Source organism: Limulus polyphemus, unplaced genomic scaffold (assembly GCF_000517525.1).
Source record: "Limulus polyphemus unplaced genomic scaffold, Limulus_polyphemus-2.1.2 Scaffold1057, whole genome shotgun sequence".
NCBI classification, from domain to species: Eukaryota; Metazoa; Arthropoda; class Merostomata; order Xiphosura; family Limulidae; genus Limulus; species Limulus polyphemus.
In genome coordinates, this window is record NW_013666667.1 from 263,184 (window position 1) to 282,942 (window position 19,759).

Sequence of the window (19,759 nt, forward strand, 5' to 3'; positions counted from 1 at the left end):
TCAACTGTTCTTGCTTCTCATTGAAATTGGCAATAAAAAGTACATATTGAATGATCAACCGATGTTGTATCATAGAAGCTCCACGGAAAGTAAAACTTGATGCCAAATTTCATGAAGGGAGTTTGATCTGTAACAGTTAATTGGCATATTTGTTATGGAGCAAGAGAAACCTTTGTCAATTAAAATACATTTAGCGTTGTGTATCTTGTACCACACTTCAATCATTTCCACATACATAATGAAGCTTCAAGTTACAAAATGGTTACCCTATGTCAGATTTAAAAAATAATAATTTTATATATATAAGTTCTTCTTTTTGCCAATTGTGGAAATAAATGGCTTTTACTTGTATTTCTTAATAGTATATAAATATATAGTATATTGTTGTTGGGCTTAGGATTCTTCTACAGTAGGTGTCTGTGACTTGTTAGCGATAAGTTCAACAATGAATAAACAGCACACACTTACTTGTTTTCAAATAATATATATATATATATATTCAGAACAAGTTAAACGTATCTACAACAAAGTCTTCACACTATAGAGATTACAGGCTTATCATAAACACTATTTATATATAGTACTCTTCTTCTTGTCAAAAGTCCACATAGGCCTATTTATTACTTTAGAATTTCAGTGGACAAGTCAAACTATCTTCTCTATATTACTATTGTACTAATATTCACTTACAGTTGTGGCGCAAGTTACCATAATTCGTTTAGTCTTCTTTGTTCTGAAGATCCTCTGTTCCTTTTGTCAAAGTGTACCCAGGCTGATTCAATTACTTTAGAACTACGCTTTGATGGAATAAAATTATCCTTCTTATCTTTTTTTATACTGTTAATTTCACTCTAACATATTAAACATTAGGTCTATCAGATCTTCACACGGCTATATTTGCTATTATCTGTCTATTGTTGTCTGTCTTCTGCTTCTTGCTCATCTCACGCTATTTATATCATTATTACATAGTTGTTTGACCACTTTCTATGTTCTTGACACCCATTAGTTATTAACAAAACCTTCTACAATCGTCTGCTTTTAACTGTTATTACAACAAAACTTAAAAATAATAAAGTATTCAATCACAAATATAAGTTAATCACTAATAATTAAACCAAACAGTCGTTTATACCATGACACCCTATAAATTTTCTAAATAACTTCATGACCAAATTTTTAATGACATATTATGACATTGTAATAAACCATCCAATGTCCCCAAATTTCATCTCATTACCTGTCTACCATTCATGGGTTCTCAAAGCATATAGATTAAAAAACAGATTTAAGACAGAAACTTCTGTCTGCAGATTTAACTCAATCTTATCTCTAGAACTAATTTACTACATATCCTAACAATGTTTATATTAGGCCTAAGGTTATGAATAAGTAATCTCTCTTTCATTCTAATGCTCTGTTAATCATTAGCTGAGACTTTAAAACCAACTGGAATGAACACAATGTCACATTTTTTTAGGGCATGTTCAGTTACACTTGACTTAATTGGGGGAAATCTTATGTTTTTTAATTAATGTTTACAGTTCTCTTTTAGTAGAACCAATATAGTCTTGCTGACAGCAAGGACAAGTAAACTTATAAACTACATATAATGATTGTAAATTTGGAACCTGGCCCTTAAATCTAAAGAAAACCATAGGCAACAATTGAATTTAAATACATTTCAACTGTATTTGTGGATACTTCCTTCGAGTGACATTTTTCAGCTGATTCTTAATGATTAAAGAATATTTACCCACTTGGTTAGATTGGTGAAAATAGGATATTTTGGCATTTCAACTGTACATGGTATACTGGTGCTTTGCTTATTTGAATAAATATGAAGCACTCTATCAATTAAAAAAATTGGAAAAGCATTCTTACATAAAAATTCCTTGATGTTATTAACTTCTTTATGAAAGACATCATATGTATGTGCTAGACATTTTATATACAAGATGAAATATTTTGACTAAATTTTCTTTGAAGATAATTGGAATGAAGCTTGCAAAGTTGAAATACGTGCCTGGAAATGTTTTCTTATAATACACTTCACATTCAAATTGACCATTACTACTATTGATTTAAAGTATCCAAAAATGATAGTTTATGATTTCACTGATGTTCCACAGTGAACTTTATGCTACTATATCTACTATTCAAATAGTGAAGAAATTGAGAAGTTTGAACAGATTTCTTGAAGGTGTTGTTAATATATTTCTGATAATAGAGATATTTAAACTGTTGTGGGCATTTATTTAGCCATTGTCTTTCATGAAAATACAGAAATAAATTGGTTAAAGATGGCACCAGTCTTAAGCGTATAGCATTGTTATCAACTTGATCAAATACTTTCCAGTCAAAAGAAAATGATATTCTTTAGAAGCAAAATTTATCAATATTCAAATGTGTGGATTTTGGAATAATCATACTGTTGGGAACTGTTGTTGTAAAGCAGACCAGCATTTAGCAGTATGGTTTCTTTTAAATGGATATTTCTATATAATGATTCTACATCAAAAGTAGTAAGTTACTTACATTGCTATAAAAATGTAGTTGTATAAATGCCTTAAGAATAGTCCTTTTATCTCACCTAAGGTAGTGACTGAAAGCTTGTAGCCAGTGGGGGCAGGAGGTTTTATTTTTTGTGTCTTGTTTTTCTTTATGAGATAAAAGTCTTAGAATTTCAGTTGTATTACTTTGACTTGTATTAGTTTGTCAGTAATGTTGATTTTATTTGAGTTTGTATGGTGTGGGAATATTACATTTGTATGTATTTTTATGGTGAATTTAATTTTTTGGATATATGACATAAGTAGTTAGGGTTATTTTGGAATGACTTAAGTTTTTTTTCAGCTTTTCATTCTGACTGTCCTTTTATATTTTTTATATAGCATACCAGGATCATAGGACTTTGGCAACTCTACCCTTCTGTTTCAAATTACATGACAAAAATTTACAATTTTCAAAATTGGGGTTTGGTAAAATATAAGTAAAAGGGTGGTTGATAGTGTATTTAATCTTAAAGTTTATATTATATTTTAGATTTCTCAGAATAAATCAGTTGCTGACATCATCAAAAATGGATACAATAAATCAATAATAACTTTATTTAGAAATTGAAAGATTATGTCTAAAACCTTATAAAAATAAGCTACATTTATTTCAGTTTAAAGTATTTCTTCTATTTTAAAGTGTCTGTTCCTCAGTTTTACCACTAGACAGTAGGGTAGAACTCTAGTTGAATTACTTTTGAAATTAGGCAAAAACAAATCAATTGTTGAAAACATGTTAATAAGACAACCAGTTGAGGCATTTAAGATGTTAGAAAACCAAGTTTGGGCTTTGGATTTTGGACATTTTATGCTCTTTATTGAGTCACAGAATAATAAATTCTTTTTATAAGTCGGGAAAAAACTGTTAGCTAAAACAACAGTTAGATAAAAATTCATTTATAGAAAAACCTGATAACGTTATATTCTATTATTCAAAGTTTTGTTACGTCTCCGTTTGTTAATCAACTTTCCGTAACTTCGTTCCGACGAAACTTTAGCGACACAAATCCTTACTTAATAAAACTGGTTTATTCTTTCTGAATATAACTTTACCGATACACTTATTTTCGACAGTCGCTCTGTAACAACGAACGTTAACTTCAACAATACGTCTCTCTCTGACTGCAGTTCAATTACTCATTACCTACACACACATACTATTGTCCTTCTTATATATACCAGGCTACCCTATATCTAGTAATCTCCCGACAATTCACGAAGGTACAAGATATTTCCAGAAAGCAGGGGGCGTGACACTAGTCACGTGACCTCGTAACGCAACAGTATGTTATGAGGACGTTGTTGAAGAAAGTTTTATTATCTCATGGTTTAAAGTTTAGTATCCTTAATAGGCTTAAGTTTGGGAATTATTTTGTACAGTTAGAATAGATTTTGCAACTATTTTCACATTAACCTATATAGAAGAACTGAGGTCAGTTTTTCAGTAATATTAAAACTCAGGTCAGTGGTATAGCACTGACTCTTTTTAATAATTACAATGGTAAATATATATATTTTTAGGTTTAAGTTTAGACGAATTTAAAGCATCAGAGTAAAAATTGTAGTTCTTTTATTTCCAAATCACACAAAGGAAATAGTAATGTAATATTAGATAAAGCTGATTATATTTAATTATTTAAAGAAAGCAGAAGATATTGTGTTTCCACTAAATTTCAAGCTGCATTATTTTGAAAGGGAACCTAAAGCAAAGATGCTTACTGTAATTGAAGAAAATATTCTCTTTGGAAAAAACATCAGGAACTCATTCAGATATTTTGTATAATTTGCCTAAAATTAATAAATAAATGGCCTTTGTGACTAATAGTTTCTAACAGTGGAATCTACATTCATGCTTTGGTTGGTTTCTTACTTGAATATGTAAGCTCACTATTAATGAGTACACTTTAGAAAACAGTTTTGAATTTCCTAATTAAATAGAACAGTGGAAGTCTGATAGTAATGTATACTCTCCCAGTTTTTATGTTGATTCGTTATATATAAATATACCTTTAAAAGAAACCATACAGTTAAGTGCTGATCTGTTTTACAACAGTGCGACTATTCCACAACTTGTCTATTTGAAATTAATAGACTTAGCTACTAAAAAAATCTCTTCTTCTTCTTCTTTTTTTTTATGAACGGAAAACTCTATGATCAGGTTGACGGTGTTTGTATGGGCTCCAGATTGATACCATCTTTAACCAATTTATTTCTGTTTTCGTGAAAGACATTGGCTATAAGAATTATCACAACAGCTTAAACCTTTCCATTATAGGAGGTATGTAGATGACACTTCTACCATCTCCAAGAACTCTTTCTTATCAAGCTTCACAATTTATGCACTATTTGGATAGTAAAGATACTAGCATGAAATTCACTGTGGAACATCAGCAGGATCTTAAAATTTCCCTTTTTTTTGTGGGCATTTTCATTTGTCATTATGGTCAATAATGCCTATAACGCTGACATTTGGGGCTCGTTAACCGCGATGGGCACAGAGCAGGTAGCCCAGTTTGTAGCTTTACATCAGATTTTACTTCATTTGTACTCGCCTTGTTTTTAAGACTTCTCTGATGATGGCATAATTGTATCCTGAAATGTTTGTCTCATGTAAATATTGTCGTCGTAACATTCCTGTTTATATTCATTAGTTTATTTTGATTTTTTTATTTAATTACATGCTAAAACAAGTCACGTGGAATCCGATGAGTAAATTCAAACACTGACATGTGGTGAAATAAACTCGAAGCGGATAAATTTAGACATTGTGTATACACGTACCACTCTATCTTATTTGTAATAATGAAAGTCTTCCGGAAATCCGGATATTTCTAAAAAATCCTGAAAACCTCCAGTTTTCTTCCGGAGAAACACATTGTTTAAAATTATTTATCGGATTTTGGTGTTCCATGCCATAGATAAGCGTTTATGCAATCGCGTGGTTTGTTTACATTCGGCGACAGGGCGCCGCCATTTTGTAGTCTCGCAATGCTTGCTGGCGTGTACGAGGAAAGAAGAAAAAGCACTGCCAAATCCAGCTCATTCTAAACATGGATGAAAGCAATCAGTGCACACAATTGCTCAAAACATTAAAAAAGCAATATGGTCAAAGAGGGGAGCTAGCAAGAGAAAACGAAACAGTGAGGATGTTGAAAAACCAAGGAAGAAAAAGATCTAGTGTTGTTAGTGTCACTGTCACAACTCGTTTTCTCTTTCCTAAGCAGACTGTCTTGTTTTATTATTATAGAACTATGAACTTTGTACAGAATTTGCAGTGCATTCCATGGTATATGTATAATTTAGTGCTTTATTGATGGACTTGAAATCCTTGAAGTGGCATGGTTATAAGAAATATTCCTTTTGTGTTTTCTGTGGTAACTGATAATATTTTATACTGAATGAGCTCAAATTACAAGAAAAATTTGACTGATTGATAAGATCTTTTGTAAACTGAATGAGTTTGATTTTACAATAAATATCTGTCTGATTTAAAAACATTGCTAAAAAAATAATGAATCTATTCAATTTCATAATTGTGTGAACTGTTTAGTCTCAGTTGAATCATACACATTTCAAAAACACATATGTAGTACTGAGTGTAAGTTATAAAAGTATTACTTTATATAAGTTTTGACATCCAATAGTGAAAATTATGAATTCCAAAGAATGCACTCTTGAAAATTATCCATTAACTAGGGGAATCAGATTTGATATTTCTCACATGTATTTGATAATCACTGATGTAAGAAAAATGGGGTAACTTGTTTAAGTGAATTTTAAGTACTAAAATGCATCAAAATGCAGGATTTTGGGTGCCGGACCCCCCTTACTTGGCTTCGATTATTTTCAGGATTTTTAGGAAAGGGACACTTTCATCTCTGTATGTTAATTGCTATGTTTTCCACTCCATCTACTTTTCATCATGCCCTATATAGATGGAGAAGGAGGTGGTACAGAGGCTAAACACTATTAATGTTAATTATCCTGAGTTTGTATGATGGTATTCCCTTATACTGTTGCACTGTGTTCCACTGCCACAGAACAGTGGAATATTTTCTCCCCATATTGAAGATCTTCTGTCTTCCATGGATAGTTTGTTAGACAAGTCAACATCTACACTAATCTACATCTATACCACTGAAACCAGTGAATGTTTGTTTCCATTTCCTTTGGCTGAAAGGTCATCATTTCATCACAGACTCACTTACTGGTATTACATTTATTTGACAGGGACATGTCTCATCGACCCAGAGCAGAGTTCATGTAGGTTAATAGACCATTAGAATTAAAAAGAAATGCAATATTCATAAATCAAATTGAAAAGACTCTCCACCCAGTTCTCTCGTTCCTTTTAAGTAAAAATGGTCACTGTCAAATGTTATTACTAATTTAGATAACATTTAGACATTGATTGGTTCTTACCGTCATGTGTGTATCTTCTTGCAGAAGAAGTTCCTGAGACCTATCAATACTGTCAACATTCAACATTTTCTTTGTACAGGAAGAACAGGTTGAATGATGGAGGGGTTCATGTGACTGTGGTACCTCTGTTTGCACCCATCATGACTTTGCCACTCAATACACCACTATAGGCTACTGCCATTTGTGTGTCTATTGGACATACCATCATACTTTGTTTTATACCTGCCACCAGGTGTGTCATCTCACTTCTTATTCTGGAGTGGTGGAGATATTGATGGAAGGGGTCAGTCTGTGGAATATATTCTCTTGGATCACAATTTCCCTCTCTTGAATATTAGATTGATACATATTTCTACTGCCACTGCTCTATCCATTTGCTCCCTTCTCCCAAGGCAGTGACCATTCTTAGGGAGATATGATGTGGTCAATGCCATTTCAATCGTGTGCCATAGTGGAAGCTGGAGCATGTCCACAAGCTCTCTTTCTTTTGGAGCTTGATTTGGCTGTTGTTAACCTTTCCTCTATTAAAAATTTTGTGAAGGCAGTAACTGACTGTATTGTCCAGGCAGCTGATCAATCCCTAAAACCTCGACCTCTTTGACATGGTATCCTCATCAGTGGTGGTATCCTTACTGTCAACAGGCATAAAAGGCTCAAAAACAGTCCTGGGATATCTTCTGCAGATAAACCACTCTTTTTAACCACTTGGCCATTGAGCAGGCTCATGTCCATGTTGGCAGATCAGACTTCAAAACTAGAAAGAATCTTGGATTAAGTTTGCTTCCAGTATTATTTCCATTGCTAGTTCTAAAGTTCTTTGGAACGAGATTTTAAAGGTAAATGGGAAGTTTACCTTTCATCTACATTCAATCTTGCATTTCAATGTCTAAGAGTTTGCTAATTTACAGGGCATTGTCAATACTCTTGGGGAGTGCTTCTGTCTATTCTAGCACATCTGACTCTTCCCCTGCCTTTTTGACCATCAAATCTTGAGTGGAAACATTGCCACCTTCTATTCAAGTCAAAAGTCACTATGGTGGAAATTAAAGTCACTCTTCATTGATCTGGCAGTGCATCAGTAGGGATGAACAATATTCATTATGAGATGCTGTGTCATCTCTCTCCTGCATCTTGTAATGTTCTGATTTATTGAGCAGCAGCTTCAGACTACCCTCATTTGCTTGTCTGAGTAGAACACAGCATACAGATTCATGTTGTCTTCATCTAAAGCCATTTGCATGCATTTTTGTCAGCATACTAGTGATCCATATATTAAGTAGCTTAGTTTCAGTTCTACAAGATCAGTGTTCATCCTCCATCCAGGATTCTCACTAGGGGTCCCACAGTGAAGGGTTCTGGAATCTAACTTTTTTTTCAAGGGTCCCATAAGTAGAATTTAATAAACTCAAAAAAAAGGAAAAAACACCTCAGTATCAATGAAAAACTATTTACAATGTACATAACATGTTTACCTTCTGCAAGTAGAGAAGAGCACGTTAATGTTCATTGAAAAACTATTTACAATTTACACTGGATGTTGTTTCCCTCTATGAGTCATAAGTAATTTTCATTAATATTAAAATTTTCAAATATCATTTGTATAACTCCTAAAACCTAAATAAATATCAAATGTGTTTTTTTTTCAGTCTTTGTTGCTCAGAACTGTTTTTTTTTAAAGGAAACCAATTATTGACTGTAACTTTCAGTACTGTGTAAGTTGCCACAAAGAATAGGGCTTAGACGCCATTTTCAATTACCCAGATTTGGCTGTTTTTAACTTCGACACTCAGCCAGAGCCGAGTATTACCAGGTAGTCCAATACCTGGCTGGGTACCCGTGCATCCCTACCTGTGGCCCTTCTTTAAATCATCAAATAAAGTCAGATACCCCTGAGTGGAAGTACCTACAGACTTCTCTTTTGTGAACACCTCATGAAACATGCTTCTGTTCCATTTTTATGATGGTTTGAAATCAGCTGGCAGTTAATTTGGGGTGAGCAATATCACAAAGTTTTCCAGATAAAGCCTTTTTTTTTGTTGTTTGGCTATCTAGTTGCAATAAGATTCAGAAAGAGGAAGTTGTCTTGACAAGGCTCTACCTTGGAAAATTTCTTTACTCATCAATTTCTTCTTCAAGGAACTGATTTGCCAATATGTGGCTTTGATGACACTGGGATCACAATTGCCCACATTGTGCTTCCATTCCAATTAAAAGAACACCAGTGAAAGCACCATTTTAGACTTTTTTCTCTCAAAGTTTGCCTTTGACATTGTTGACACTGTCCAGATTAATTGTGGTTTTATGAATTTTACCAGTTATAGTTCTTTTCAGGTTCTGGTTTTGTAAAAATAAAATTAAGACATTTTTGGTATGTATTTACTTTTGTATTTATTTTTTCTTATTTTTCTTTCTGTAGATAACTCTGATGCTTCACTCCAGTAGGATATCTATATAAAGTTCAATATTTTTACTTTGAATTTGGTTAAATACAAAAGTGATTATTGGGTGTTTCATGTAGAATAATTTCTTGTGTATTTAAATAAAAAAGTAGTTACTTTGTGTTTTCTACAGAATAATTTCTTAATGTCTTGTATGTCAATCCAAAGTATGGAGATAAAAATAACAAAAATAAAATTGCATTTCTAAATTTTTCCTATATGTTTTGTTTGCCTGTAGAATTAGACACAAAATATGTTGTATTTAAATAGTTTGAGTACTATTTACATACATAACTAAGTTTGAAACATTAGATTTATTAATTATATCATCATGTTTTAAATTAGTGAACTGTGGAGACTGTATGTAATGATAACACTAATTGTTATTTCTGTTAAACAATTCAGTGTATTTTTGATTTTAGAAGCCTGATGATCTGCTACAAGATGATGTTATTTCAAAATTCAGTTATAGTGATGATGAGGATCAAAATAGCTCACACTATAATATTATAAATGTGAAAACAGAAATTGAATTTCAAAGAGATATCGAATCTGGGTTAGAAAGAACATCTGGTAAGTACAGATATCTCCTAATACTTAATTTCTTTGACACTGGCTTAACACTTACAATACAGACTTGGTTGGTGTGACTGACCATGTAACCCTAAAGTAACCATAACAATTTCCATACTGTAACTTTTAATATACTTATGTATCTTTATGAAATTTGGCAAGCTTTCAGTTCTTTTATAAATAAAAGTCAGGTATTTTAATTAAGAATTTGTACTGAAAATTGGTCCATGAATGTATGGGCTCAGAGTGTTGACTACTCCAATTGCAAAGTGATTTTCTTGTTAAGATTAAAAATACTTTTTCATCTTTAGTTGTTACTTTATTTACCCTAATTCTATACACAATCTGTCAATTTGACCGACCTTGTAACTACATTAAAAAAAAATACCAAATAATTCTAAATTACCTTTTTTTCTTTCTAGTGTGACTGCAGATTGTAACATGAAAGTACATTTTGTTTATCATAAATAGCTTAAAACTGCTAATAGTATATGTCTATTTATACCTAATTTTATAGCCCTTTTACTCATGTCAACTGAATAATCCTGTGGCACTAGTTGTAAGTTACTTATGTAGCATAAGTAACCATATTGAATGATATAACCTACGAGCTGCTCTGAGCATATCTCGTGAAGAATTGTTATTATTATTTTCATTATCTTATTTAATCTAGTCACACAAATTTGTAATTGTTATATTTGATTTACTTTTATAATGATAAATATAGAATATACATCAAAAACAAGAAATATATCACTCAACTGTAATCTCTTGTTTTTTTGCTATTGGTTGCTGAATAAATTTATGCAAACTTTTTATATTTATGGTACCAGTACACAAAATAGTTTTTACTTACTCAAATAATGCACCTAAGAATGCAAGAATAATACACACAAAGCAAACAATGTTTTATAAGTACATTAATTCATCTGGCTGTTTAGCTATGGCATAACAGACTTTAAAGCTTTTCTTACGCTTGGCGACAAACTTTTTGAGAGAAACTTTCAAACTGAAGGCAAAATAGACAATACTCTGTACTAAAAACAATGTAGTATAGCACATCTAAGAGCACAGAAAATAACACACACAAAGGAAACAATGTTTTATAACTATCATAATTTATCTGGCTTTCTAGCTGAAAAAAATGGGGAGAACAGTACTTGTTTCTATGAAATGAAATCCTAAGAAACTTTCTAACGACCATTGTTTATTATATTCCTGGTTTTTCATGTATAAACCCATTTCTATAGATTAATGTTTCAACATGTTTGGAGAATGTACTGCAGATATTTATTTTCATAGATGTGATTTTCTGATCATTACCAGCCGTATAGAATCTGAGACATGAATAATCCTAAATCTCTCACCTCTTAATTTAGCATGCTGAAGTCAGTAATCAAGCAGTTTCTAGTCACAAGAATAATACCTAAACTTGATAAAAAAAAAATATTATGTAAACATTTTAGTTTAGTCTAAGCTTGGCATTTATAAATATTTATTAAACACATATATAGAACTTTTGAACAGGAACTATGAACTATTGGTGTTAATTAACCTGTTAAAGTAGACAAATCATTAGAAGATTTCATGATAATCAACCACTTCAAGCTAGAAAATCTCTAACAGTTAATCCAGGAAAGTAATGTTCGTTATTGTAACAATGTACTATCATTTTTCCACAGGCAATTTTAGACTATCAATTAAAAACTTCTCTTAACTGTTGTATGTTACCAACAGTTCATGTTTTCACTGCTTTTCCAATCTAGAAAAGTAGAAAAGTTTTTATAAAGTGTGAAATGTAGTTATAACTTGAATATTTTGATATTGATATTTGTGTTGATCATATTAGAACATTAAAATATATTTAGATGTTCATCAAATAAAGTAATGTATGATATATTTATTATTAACTATTTTTGTGGCATCATTTATATATATTTTAGATATAAAGGCCAGTGTGAACATCTGTTGTGGGAATCAGATTCCTGGTTATGATGTCATAAAAGAAGATCTCTTTACAGAAGACATAATATCTCCAAGCAAAAATACTTGTGGAGAAACCGAGTTAAGTGGAAATAACCTAAAATCATCTAATATACACCAGTGTCATAATAAACTATACAGTTGTCAGAAAAAAAATTATAACCTAAAAAAACAAAAGAGGATACACTCTGGAGAGAAAACATTTCACTGTACAGTGTGTGGGAAACAGTTTGATAGAAATAGTCACTTGAAACGACATGAAAGAACACACACTGGGGAGAAACCTTACAGTTGTATAGTGTGTGCTAGGCAATTTGTATCAAAATGTAACTTAAAACAACATCAAAGAATACACACTGGGGAGAAACCTTACAGTTGTACGGTGTGTGCTAAACAATTTATATCACACTGTAACTTAAAACAACATCAAAGGATACACACCGGGGAGAAACCTTACAGTTGTACAGTGTGTGCTAAACAATTTATATCACACTGTAACTTAAAACAACATCAAAGAATACACACTGGGGAGAAGCCTTACAGTTGTACAGTTTGTGCTAAACAGTTTAGAACAAAAAGTGAATTAGAAGTACATCAAAGAATACACACTGGGGAGAAACCTTATAGTTGTACAGTTTGTGCTAAACATTTTCGAACAAAGAGTGAATTAGAAGTACATCAAAGAATACACACTGGGGAGAAACCTTACAGTTGTACAGTGTGTGGAAAACAGTTTAGTACAAATAGTTTCTTAAAAAGGCATCAAAGAATTCACACTGGGGAAAAACCTTACAGTTGTACAGTTTGTGCTAAACATTTTAGAACAAAAAGTGAATTAGAAGTACATCAAAGAATACACACTGGGGAGAAACCTTATAGTTGTACTGTTTGTGGAAAACAGTTTGTAACAAACAGTGAATTAGAAGTACATCAAAGAATACACACCGGGGAAAAACCTTACAGTTGTGCAGTGTGTGGAAAGCACTTTGGTAGAAGCAGCAATTTTAAAACACATCAAAGAATACACACTGGCGAGAAACCTTACAGTTGTACAGTTTGTGCTAAACAATTTATATCAAACTGTAACTTAAAACACCATCAAAGAGTACACACTGGGGAGAAACCATACAGTTGTATGGTGTGTGGAAAACACTTTAGTACAAATAGTGTCTTAAAAAGACATCAAATAATACACACTGGGGAGAAACCTTACAGTTGTACAGTGTGTGGAAAACAGTTTAAAAGAAAGAGTGAATTAAAAGTACATCAAAGAATACACACTGGGGAGAAACCTTACGGTTGTACATTGTGTGGTAAACAGTTTAGTACAAACAGTAATTTAAAAACACATAAAAAAATACACACTGGGGAGAAACCATATAGTTGTATAGTGTGTAGAAAACAGATTGGAAAAAAGAGTGTGTTAGAAATATATGAAAAAAAACATACTGGGGAGATACCTTACAGCTGTGGAGTTTGTGTAAAACACTTTGGTATAAATAGTATCTTAAAATAACATCAAAGATGACACACTGGGGAGAAACCATATAGATGTATAGATTGTGGAAAAGAGTTTGGAACAAAGTGTGACTTAAAACACTAAAGATTACACACACTGGGAGAAACCATATAGTCGTATAGTGTGTAGAAAACAGATTGTAAAAAAAAGAGTGAGTTAGAAATTTATCAAAGAACACACACTGGTGAGATACCTCACAGCTGTGGAGTTTGTGTGAAACACTTTGGAACAAGTAGTATCTTGAAAAGATATCAAGAAAGACACACCATGGAGAAACCATATAGTTGTGCTGTTTGGAAAGAAACAATTTTTAACTATGATTATCGGGTCCCTAAAATGTAGGGATGTAATGTAGCTCTTGTCATATTTAACTTCAAAAATAAAATTAGTGGATGAAATTGTTTGAAATTTGACAAGAACTTTCCTAAACGTGTGTAATTTCAGAAAAATAAAACATTTAATTTTGATTTTTTTCCATTACTTCTACTAAAAATTCGTTATTTAATGTAGTTATTTATACTTACACTCTGAATAGTTCAGCTGCAAGGTGACTTTCATGTTATGTATTAAATACTATTTTTTATCATACAGTTTTCATATTTTATGTACATAATTTCTATAACTTCCTAAATGAATATCAAAAGTTGTTTTAAGATGAATGTTCTTATTTTTCATTTTCTCTACAATATCTTACTGGCTGTTATCATCAACATATGGTGCAATGAAATGCTTAAAATTAAGAAATAGAAATATGTACATACCTTTTATCTTTTCATTGAATAATCTTTAAAGTATCTTCTTTGGGTCACGTGCATAATTTCACTTATAGTTTCTATTTAATGTTTTATTTTCCTTTCCTATTCTTTATCGTTGATTATTTATGTCGACGAACGTCAACAGGTGTCTTTGGGAGATAGAAGAGTTGTCATAAGCAGAGATGCTTTAGCTGCAGGTAAACGTTTTTTCACTCACTTAGAAACTTAAGACTTGCAAATTGAAGGGAAGTTTTGGTTATTTTATAAAAAATAATTAAACCTTTCAAATATGAATTTTAAAATTAATAATATATAATTAACTAAAACATAAAAGTAAAGCCTAAATGCAACTTAATTGTCTATCAAACTAATACGTATAAGATGAGAAATAAATAACTATACACTAGGTAACAGAGTTCGCCAACAATGTAGTGGGTGTATATGTGTACTTTGACCATCTAGACAAAATTTGTACATTAACACAGTAGAGCTGAAATAGAAGAAGCTAAGGTATTTTTAACTGCAAGCAGGTCTAGTGACAACAAAACTGAAGTTTTCATTATTGTTTTAGAGGTTTCTTTTGAAATAAAGGAATACAAACTAAGACAATATAAAACTGAATTGTGATATACTTGATAAAGCTAATTTCATTAAAATAAATTGATAATAAAGTGGTTGAATTAAATTTTGAATGTAACTAAGTAACACTTTGTGACTTGTGTAGAGAGGAATATAAAGAGTGTGCTGAAAGTTTAATAAGTGGTAACTTAAATACACATCAAAGAAGGCATGCAAGAGAGAGAAACCATGTAGCTGTCCTGTTTTTGAAAAACAATTTTTAACAAGTGATGCTTTTCCCCAGTGACACAGCAGTTTGTCTATGGACTTCTACTGCTAGAAACTGAGTTTTAATACTCATAGGGGGCACAGCATAGATAGCTTATTGTATAGCTTTGTGCTTAACTATAAACAAGAAAACATTATAATTTTTTAAAAGACAAAGAAAATATACAAATATTGCACATACCATCCACAGTCTCAAGGAGGATTAGAAAGATTGGAATGATGGGATCTATTTGTTTTTGTTTGCAGCCCAAGAGACCTTCCACTCAAGTCCATTTGTGTTTATGTTTGTGCATGGTTCACTCTAATTATTGAAAGATAATGGTTATGAAAGAAGACAAAGTTAAATCTATTGTACTACATGTCGAATTTCAAAGACAGAATAATGAAAGCATGCTCCATTGCTAGGGACAAGTTGCAGGATTCTCAAGAAGACATGATAGTATGATACACAAAAAAGGTATGTGCTAGAAGTTTTGGTCCAGATGATCAGGTATGTTATTGAAAAGTAACTTTGGGATTTAGATTATGTGCTTAATACACCTTAAACGGGAAAGCAAAAACGAGTATGTCATGTGAATATGTTAAAAGAATATCATAACAGAGAGGGAGAATGGCTCTGCTAAGAAATCTCTGACTTCTGCTGTGTCAAGTGAGTCTTTTGAGTTTCTCCCAGATGAAACAATCATGAATTTTCACTTAGTGAGTATTTCTCAAACACAAAGCTCTAGAATTCTGAAGTACTCGCTAATCTTGACAATTAGTCTAGCCATCTGTCTTCTGGTATGAGATATGATGTGAAATTTCTATTACACAAATATGTTAATCTGTTCTTGGATATCCCAAATAGGACAAATGCTGTGACCCATGATTATTAAACGAGTCAAAGTGAGTGGAGTTCTCCCAGTATACTATTACCCAAGTCTGACAATGGTTTTCGTTAACTGCCTCATATTCTATTCTTAGGTTTAATGTTTGTATTGATAAAATTGGTCATGCAAAAGTAGTAAGTAAATTTCACTTATTAAACAGATACTGGCAGATCCCTCTCACTGAAAGTGTAAAACAGGTATAAGTCTTCATTACTCCTGATGGCCTGTGGCAGTATCTTGTAATGCTGTTTGAAATGAAAAATGCCTGTGCCATCTTTCAGCATTTAATGAATGATGTCAATAATGTTTTGAGGGTTGTCACTTGCACATTTTTGATATGGTTGGATATAGGAGCACTTGGGGAAAACGTACAGTGTCTCTGTATGTTGTTTGAAAGACTATCGAAAGTTAATGATCAGTTTTATGAAAAGTAAGGTTAGTCAGGCTAATGTAATCTTTTCAGTCGTGTTGTTGTTCAAAGTAAGGTACATTCAGTAGTTTCAAAAGCTGAAGCTGTTGTCAACTTTTCTGTACCCAACAAGAAGGAACTGATGCATTTCCTAGGCATGGGCGAATATTACAAACAATTTTGTCAGAATTTTTCAGATGTAGTTTTTCCACTTACGAATAAAAAAGTGAAGTTTTTTTTTTTTTTGTCTGGAGATTGTCAAAGAGTTTTTGTTTGAGTGGAGGCCATGCTTGTAAGTGCACCAATACTTGTGGCATCTGATTTGAACAAGCTATTCAGATTGGCTGTTAATGGCATTGGTGTCCTTGCTGGGGCTGTGTTATTACAAAATGACTTGCATGATATTTATTATTCGGTTTGCTATTTCTCGAAAAAAGTAATAAATATCAGCGTAAATGTGTCACTGAAGGAAAGATCTTGCATTGCTTTTGCCTCTAAAACATTTTGAAGTGTCTTGGCTCTAATAATAATCTCACTGGTTTACACAGTTCACTAGCATTCGTAAACCAAATGAAGAACACAACTTTTTATAGAGGAGTTTGACTCTTCCAGAGCTTAATTTAGATATAAGATATATTAACCTTTTCACTGTGGTTGGGACATGTAGTTCCCAATGCTCCCATCCCCTCCTACTGTGACTGGGACAAATGTTTCCCATTGTGATTCAAAATTGTTGCGTGTGACGTATGGGTGTAAAATGAATTGGAAAGTATTTATTGTCATCCCACCTAATCGTGATGTATGGTTTCTTTCAATATTTTCAACTCAGTCCTTCAGTAACTATCAAGATACCTAAGTAGAATGTCCAAAAGTGTGCCAACCATGCATCGCTAGAGCGGCGAGTAATAAATCTAATTACTATGTAAATATGCTTGACTCAGATAGTGAAAGTAAGTCAAGTGGTGTTTAAATGTGTGATGATGAAGGGCCAGCGAGATAAGAGGATGCTAGCTCTCCATCTAGTGATGATAGTCAAGATGATGAAATATATGTCCCAATTGCAGTGAATGGGTTAACGGCCCTTAATAGCATCCAAAGCATCAGCCAGTTTGGGAGATTTAGGTCTTCCCCTAATTCTAAATTCACTTAAAAACTAGTAGTATTCAAATTTATTTTAATCATTACAAGTTACAAAGCTAATGACAATAGTTTAAAGGAAAAATTAACTTATTCACTCAAAAAATAAAAGATAACAGTTGTTCGATGATTAAATCTGTTATTGAGAGCCGTGATACACAAATCCTTATACAAGGACACGTGGCCAACGAAAGCTGGTTTCTCGAGATTTCTTAGCAGTAGAACACCATTTTTTTCACTATGAGGCATTGTCGCTAAATATTCTTCTTTGTGTTTATGAAACTGACAAATATGTCTACAAGTGTGACTGATGTGCAAAGCGTTATTATTGTCTATCTTACTAAGAATGTATGAATAAAAATTCAAGTTAGAATAAATTTACGTCTTGCAACTGAATGATGCAACACCCATAGTAACCTCATAATTTATTGTATATAATTTTCCCCCTCCTTGAAAAGAATTAGATGGTTGCGTACAAACTCCTTTCTGTCTCTGATGTAAACATTTATCAATCTAAACTGCTCTATGAAAAATTCGTTCAGGAAATTTTTTCTCTTTCCTTTTTTTTTATATTAAGTACATTAACTGTGTTATTCCTATATAAACACATTAAATATATTATTCTATGTAAGAACTAACACTGTGTCTACAGATACATAAGAAACACGTTAATAGTGCTGTTGTATAAATAAACATATCTAACTCTCTATGTATATATAAATATAAAGACATTAACTGTACTGTTCTATATAAAACTCATTCACTGTGCCGTTTCTGTAGTTATATCTACATAAAACATAAACTATGTTTCCAGTAATTTGAATTTCACTTCATTTTTTAACACATCCCTCAGGAGCCAAGGGGGTGTTTTGAATGTATCTTTTCGAAACGAGTTTTCATTTGTCAATTGATAAATTCTGAAGTGAAATGCAGCATCCTGAAGTCTCCATACTAGCTAGTACTAAGGTCTACCCATTGGGAGTAAATTCAGTATATATCAAGATAGCCACATTCTCAGCATCATTAATTAAGCAATTACCAACCTTTTATGCTTCTGCTATCACCTTTTTATGTTTAGCTTTCAAATGAGATATGTACGACTTCACCTGTGATTCGATAGGGAAGGTCAAAGCATCACGATAGTCAGCAGTGGGATGAGCAGACAGGAACACTTCGAAAGTAGCCACAGGTATAATGTTGTACTCAGCCTGCTGCACAGTATCTACTAAGGTGGTTCTAAATAGTTTTCGAATACCTCTATGTGTCATTTGGAGACTTCCATGCTTATTGTGCTTGGCTGTTAAACTCATGATGTGCTGACGGATTTCAGTCACCTTACCACTTCAAATCACTTTTTACAACTCCAACACTAAAAGAGTGTGGGAAATGTCTTCTTTTTAGCCAACAAAAATGTCCAAACAATTTCATTTCAAATTAAGAAAAACCGGATTGGATAGGGTTTTCTTTTAACCAATATTTCCCCCACTGGCTCGTGAAAAGCCTGTTAAAAATAGTTTATTTGACATCCCGCTATTAGAATGGGTCACTAAAAGAACCTCCCTTTTGAAAGTTTTGGCCTGCGCCACATTACCACACTTGCGAATACTAGATAATTCTCTGTTGGATGTATTGTTCACTAGTTAATGAGTAGTTCTTTACACATGCACTTGCATATTAAAATTATATAAAAAGTTTACCTCCAAATTTCTTTTGTTATTATGATGTCATATTTCTGACACTGATAGATCTTTACAATCTATATACATTTCTGAATATTACAAAACTCACAAACTTGGAGATGTTAGTTACAGAAACATATCAAATTCATTCTCTAATATCTGCGATTCTGCCATTTCTATAAATACTTAACGGGTTTTAACTAACTAGACCAACACTGTTGACAGATCTAGGTAAACAAGGACTGATCTTTTAATCCAAAATGCTTTTCCTACATTGAGTTGTCACAAGTAATAGACACTTAGTTTTTCGTCATTTAACTGATTTATGCTAACTAATTTGTGTTCACAGAGCACTATATAAATGAAAATGGTCCGCACACTAATTATCTTGTGCTACAACATGCCTAGAACTCAAGATTCTCTCGAATTGTCAGATTTTGATAGAGGAAGGATAGTTGGTCAAGCAGATGGTGGAATTACTCAGCGGCAATTTTCGCAGAATTTGGGAATCCCGCTTTCAGCAGTCAACAGAATCATCGTGCAGTACAGGAAACACGGCGGGGAAACAAAGCAG

At 32.5% G+C, this 19,759-nt stretch overlaps 2 protein-coding genes across 4 annotated transcripts in view; both read left to right on the forward strand.

Annotated features, from left to right (window-relative positions):
* The window catches only part of LOC106461912, a 164,331-nt gene that overhangs the window by 96,393 nt on the left and 48,179 nt on the right, over window positions 1-19,759 (forward strand). The window lies entirely within an intron of this gene.
* Window positions 1-19,759, forward strand: part of LOC111083021 (zinc finger protein 883-like) — a 59,350-nt gene that overhangs the window by 32,786 nt on the left and 6,805 nt on the right. The window contains exons 4-6 of one of the 3 annotated variants that reach the window (XR_002611102.1): window positions 9,838-9,988; window positions 11,932-12,560; window positions 15,220-15,548. Coding sequence is in view for 2 of the 3 variants with exons in the window: in XM_022389006.1 (XP_022244714.1) it covers window positions 9,838-9,988; window positions 11,932-13,487 (1,707 nt within the window). In the remaining variant the exon portion in view is untranslated. Of the gene's footprint in view, window positions 1-9,837; window positions 9,989-11,931; window positions 13,971-15,219; window positions 15,549-19,759 lie in introns of those variants that run through there. The other 2 variants (XM_022389007.1, XM_022389006.1) reach the window with 2 other exon arrangements.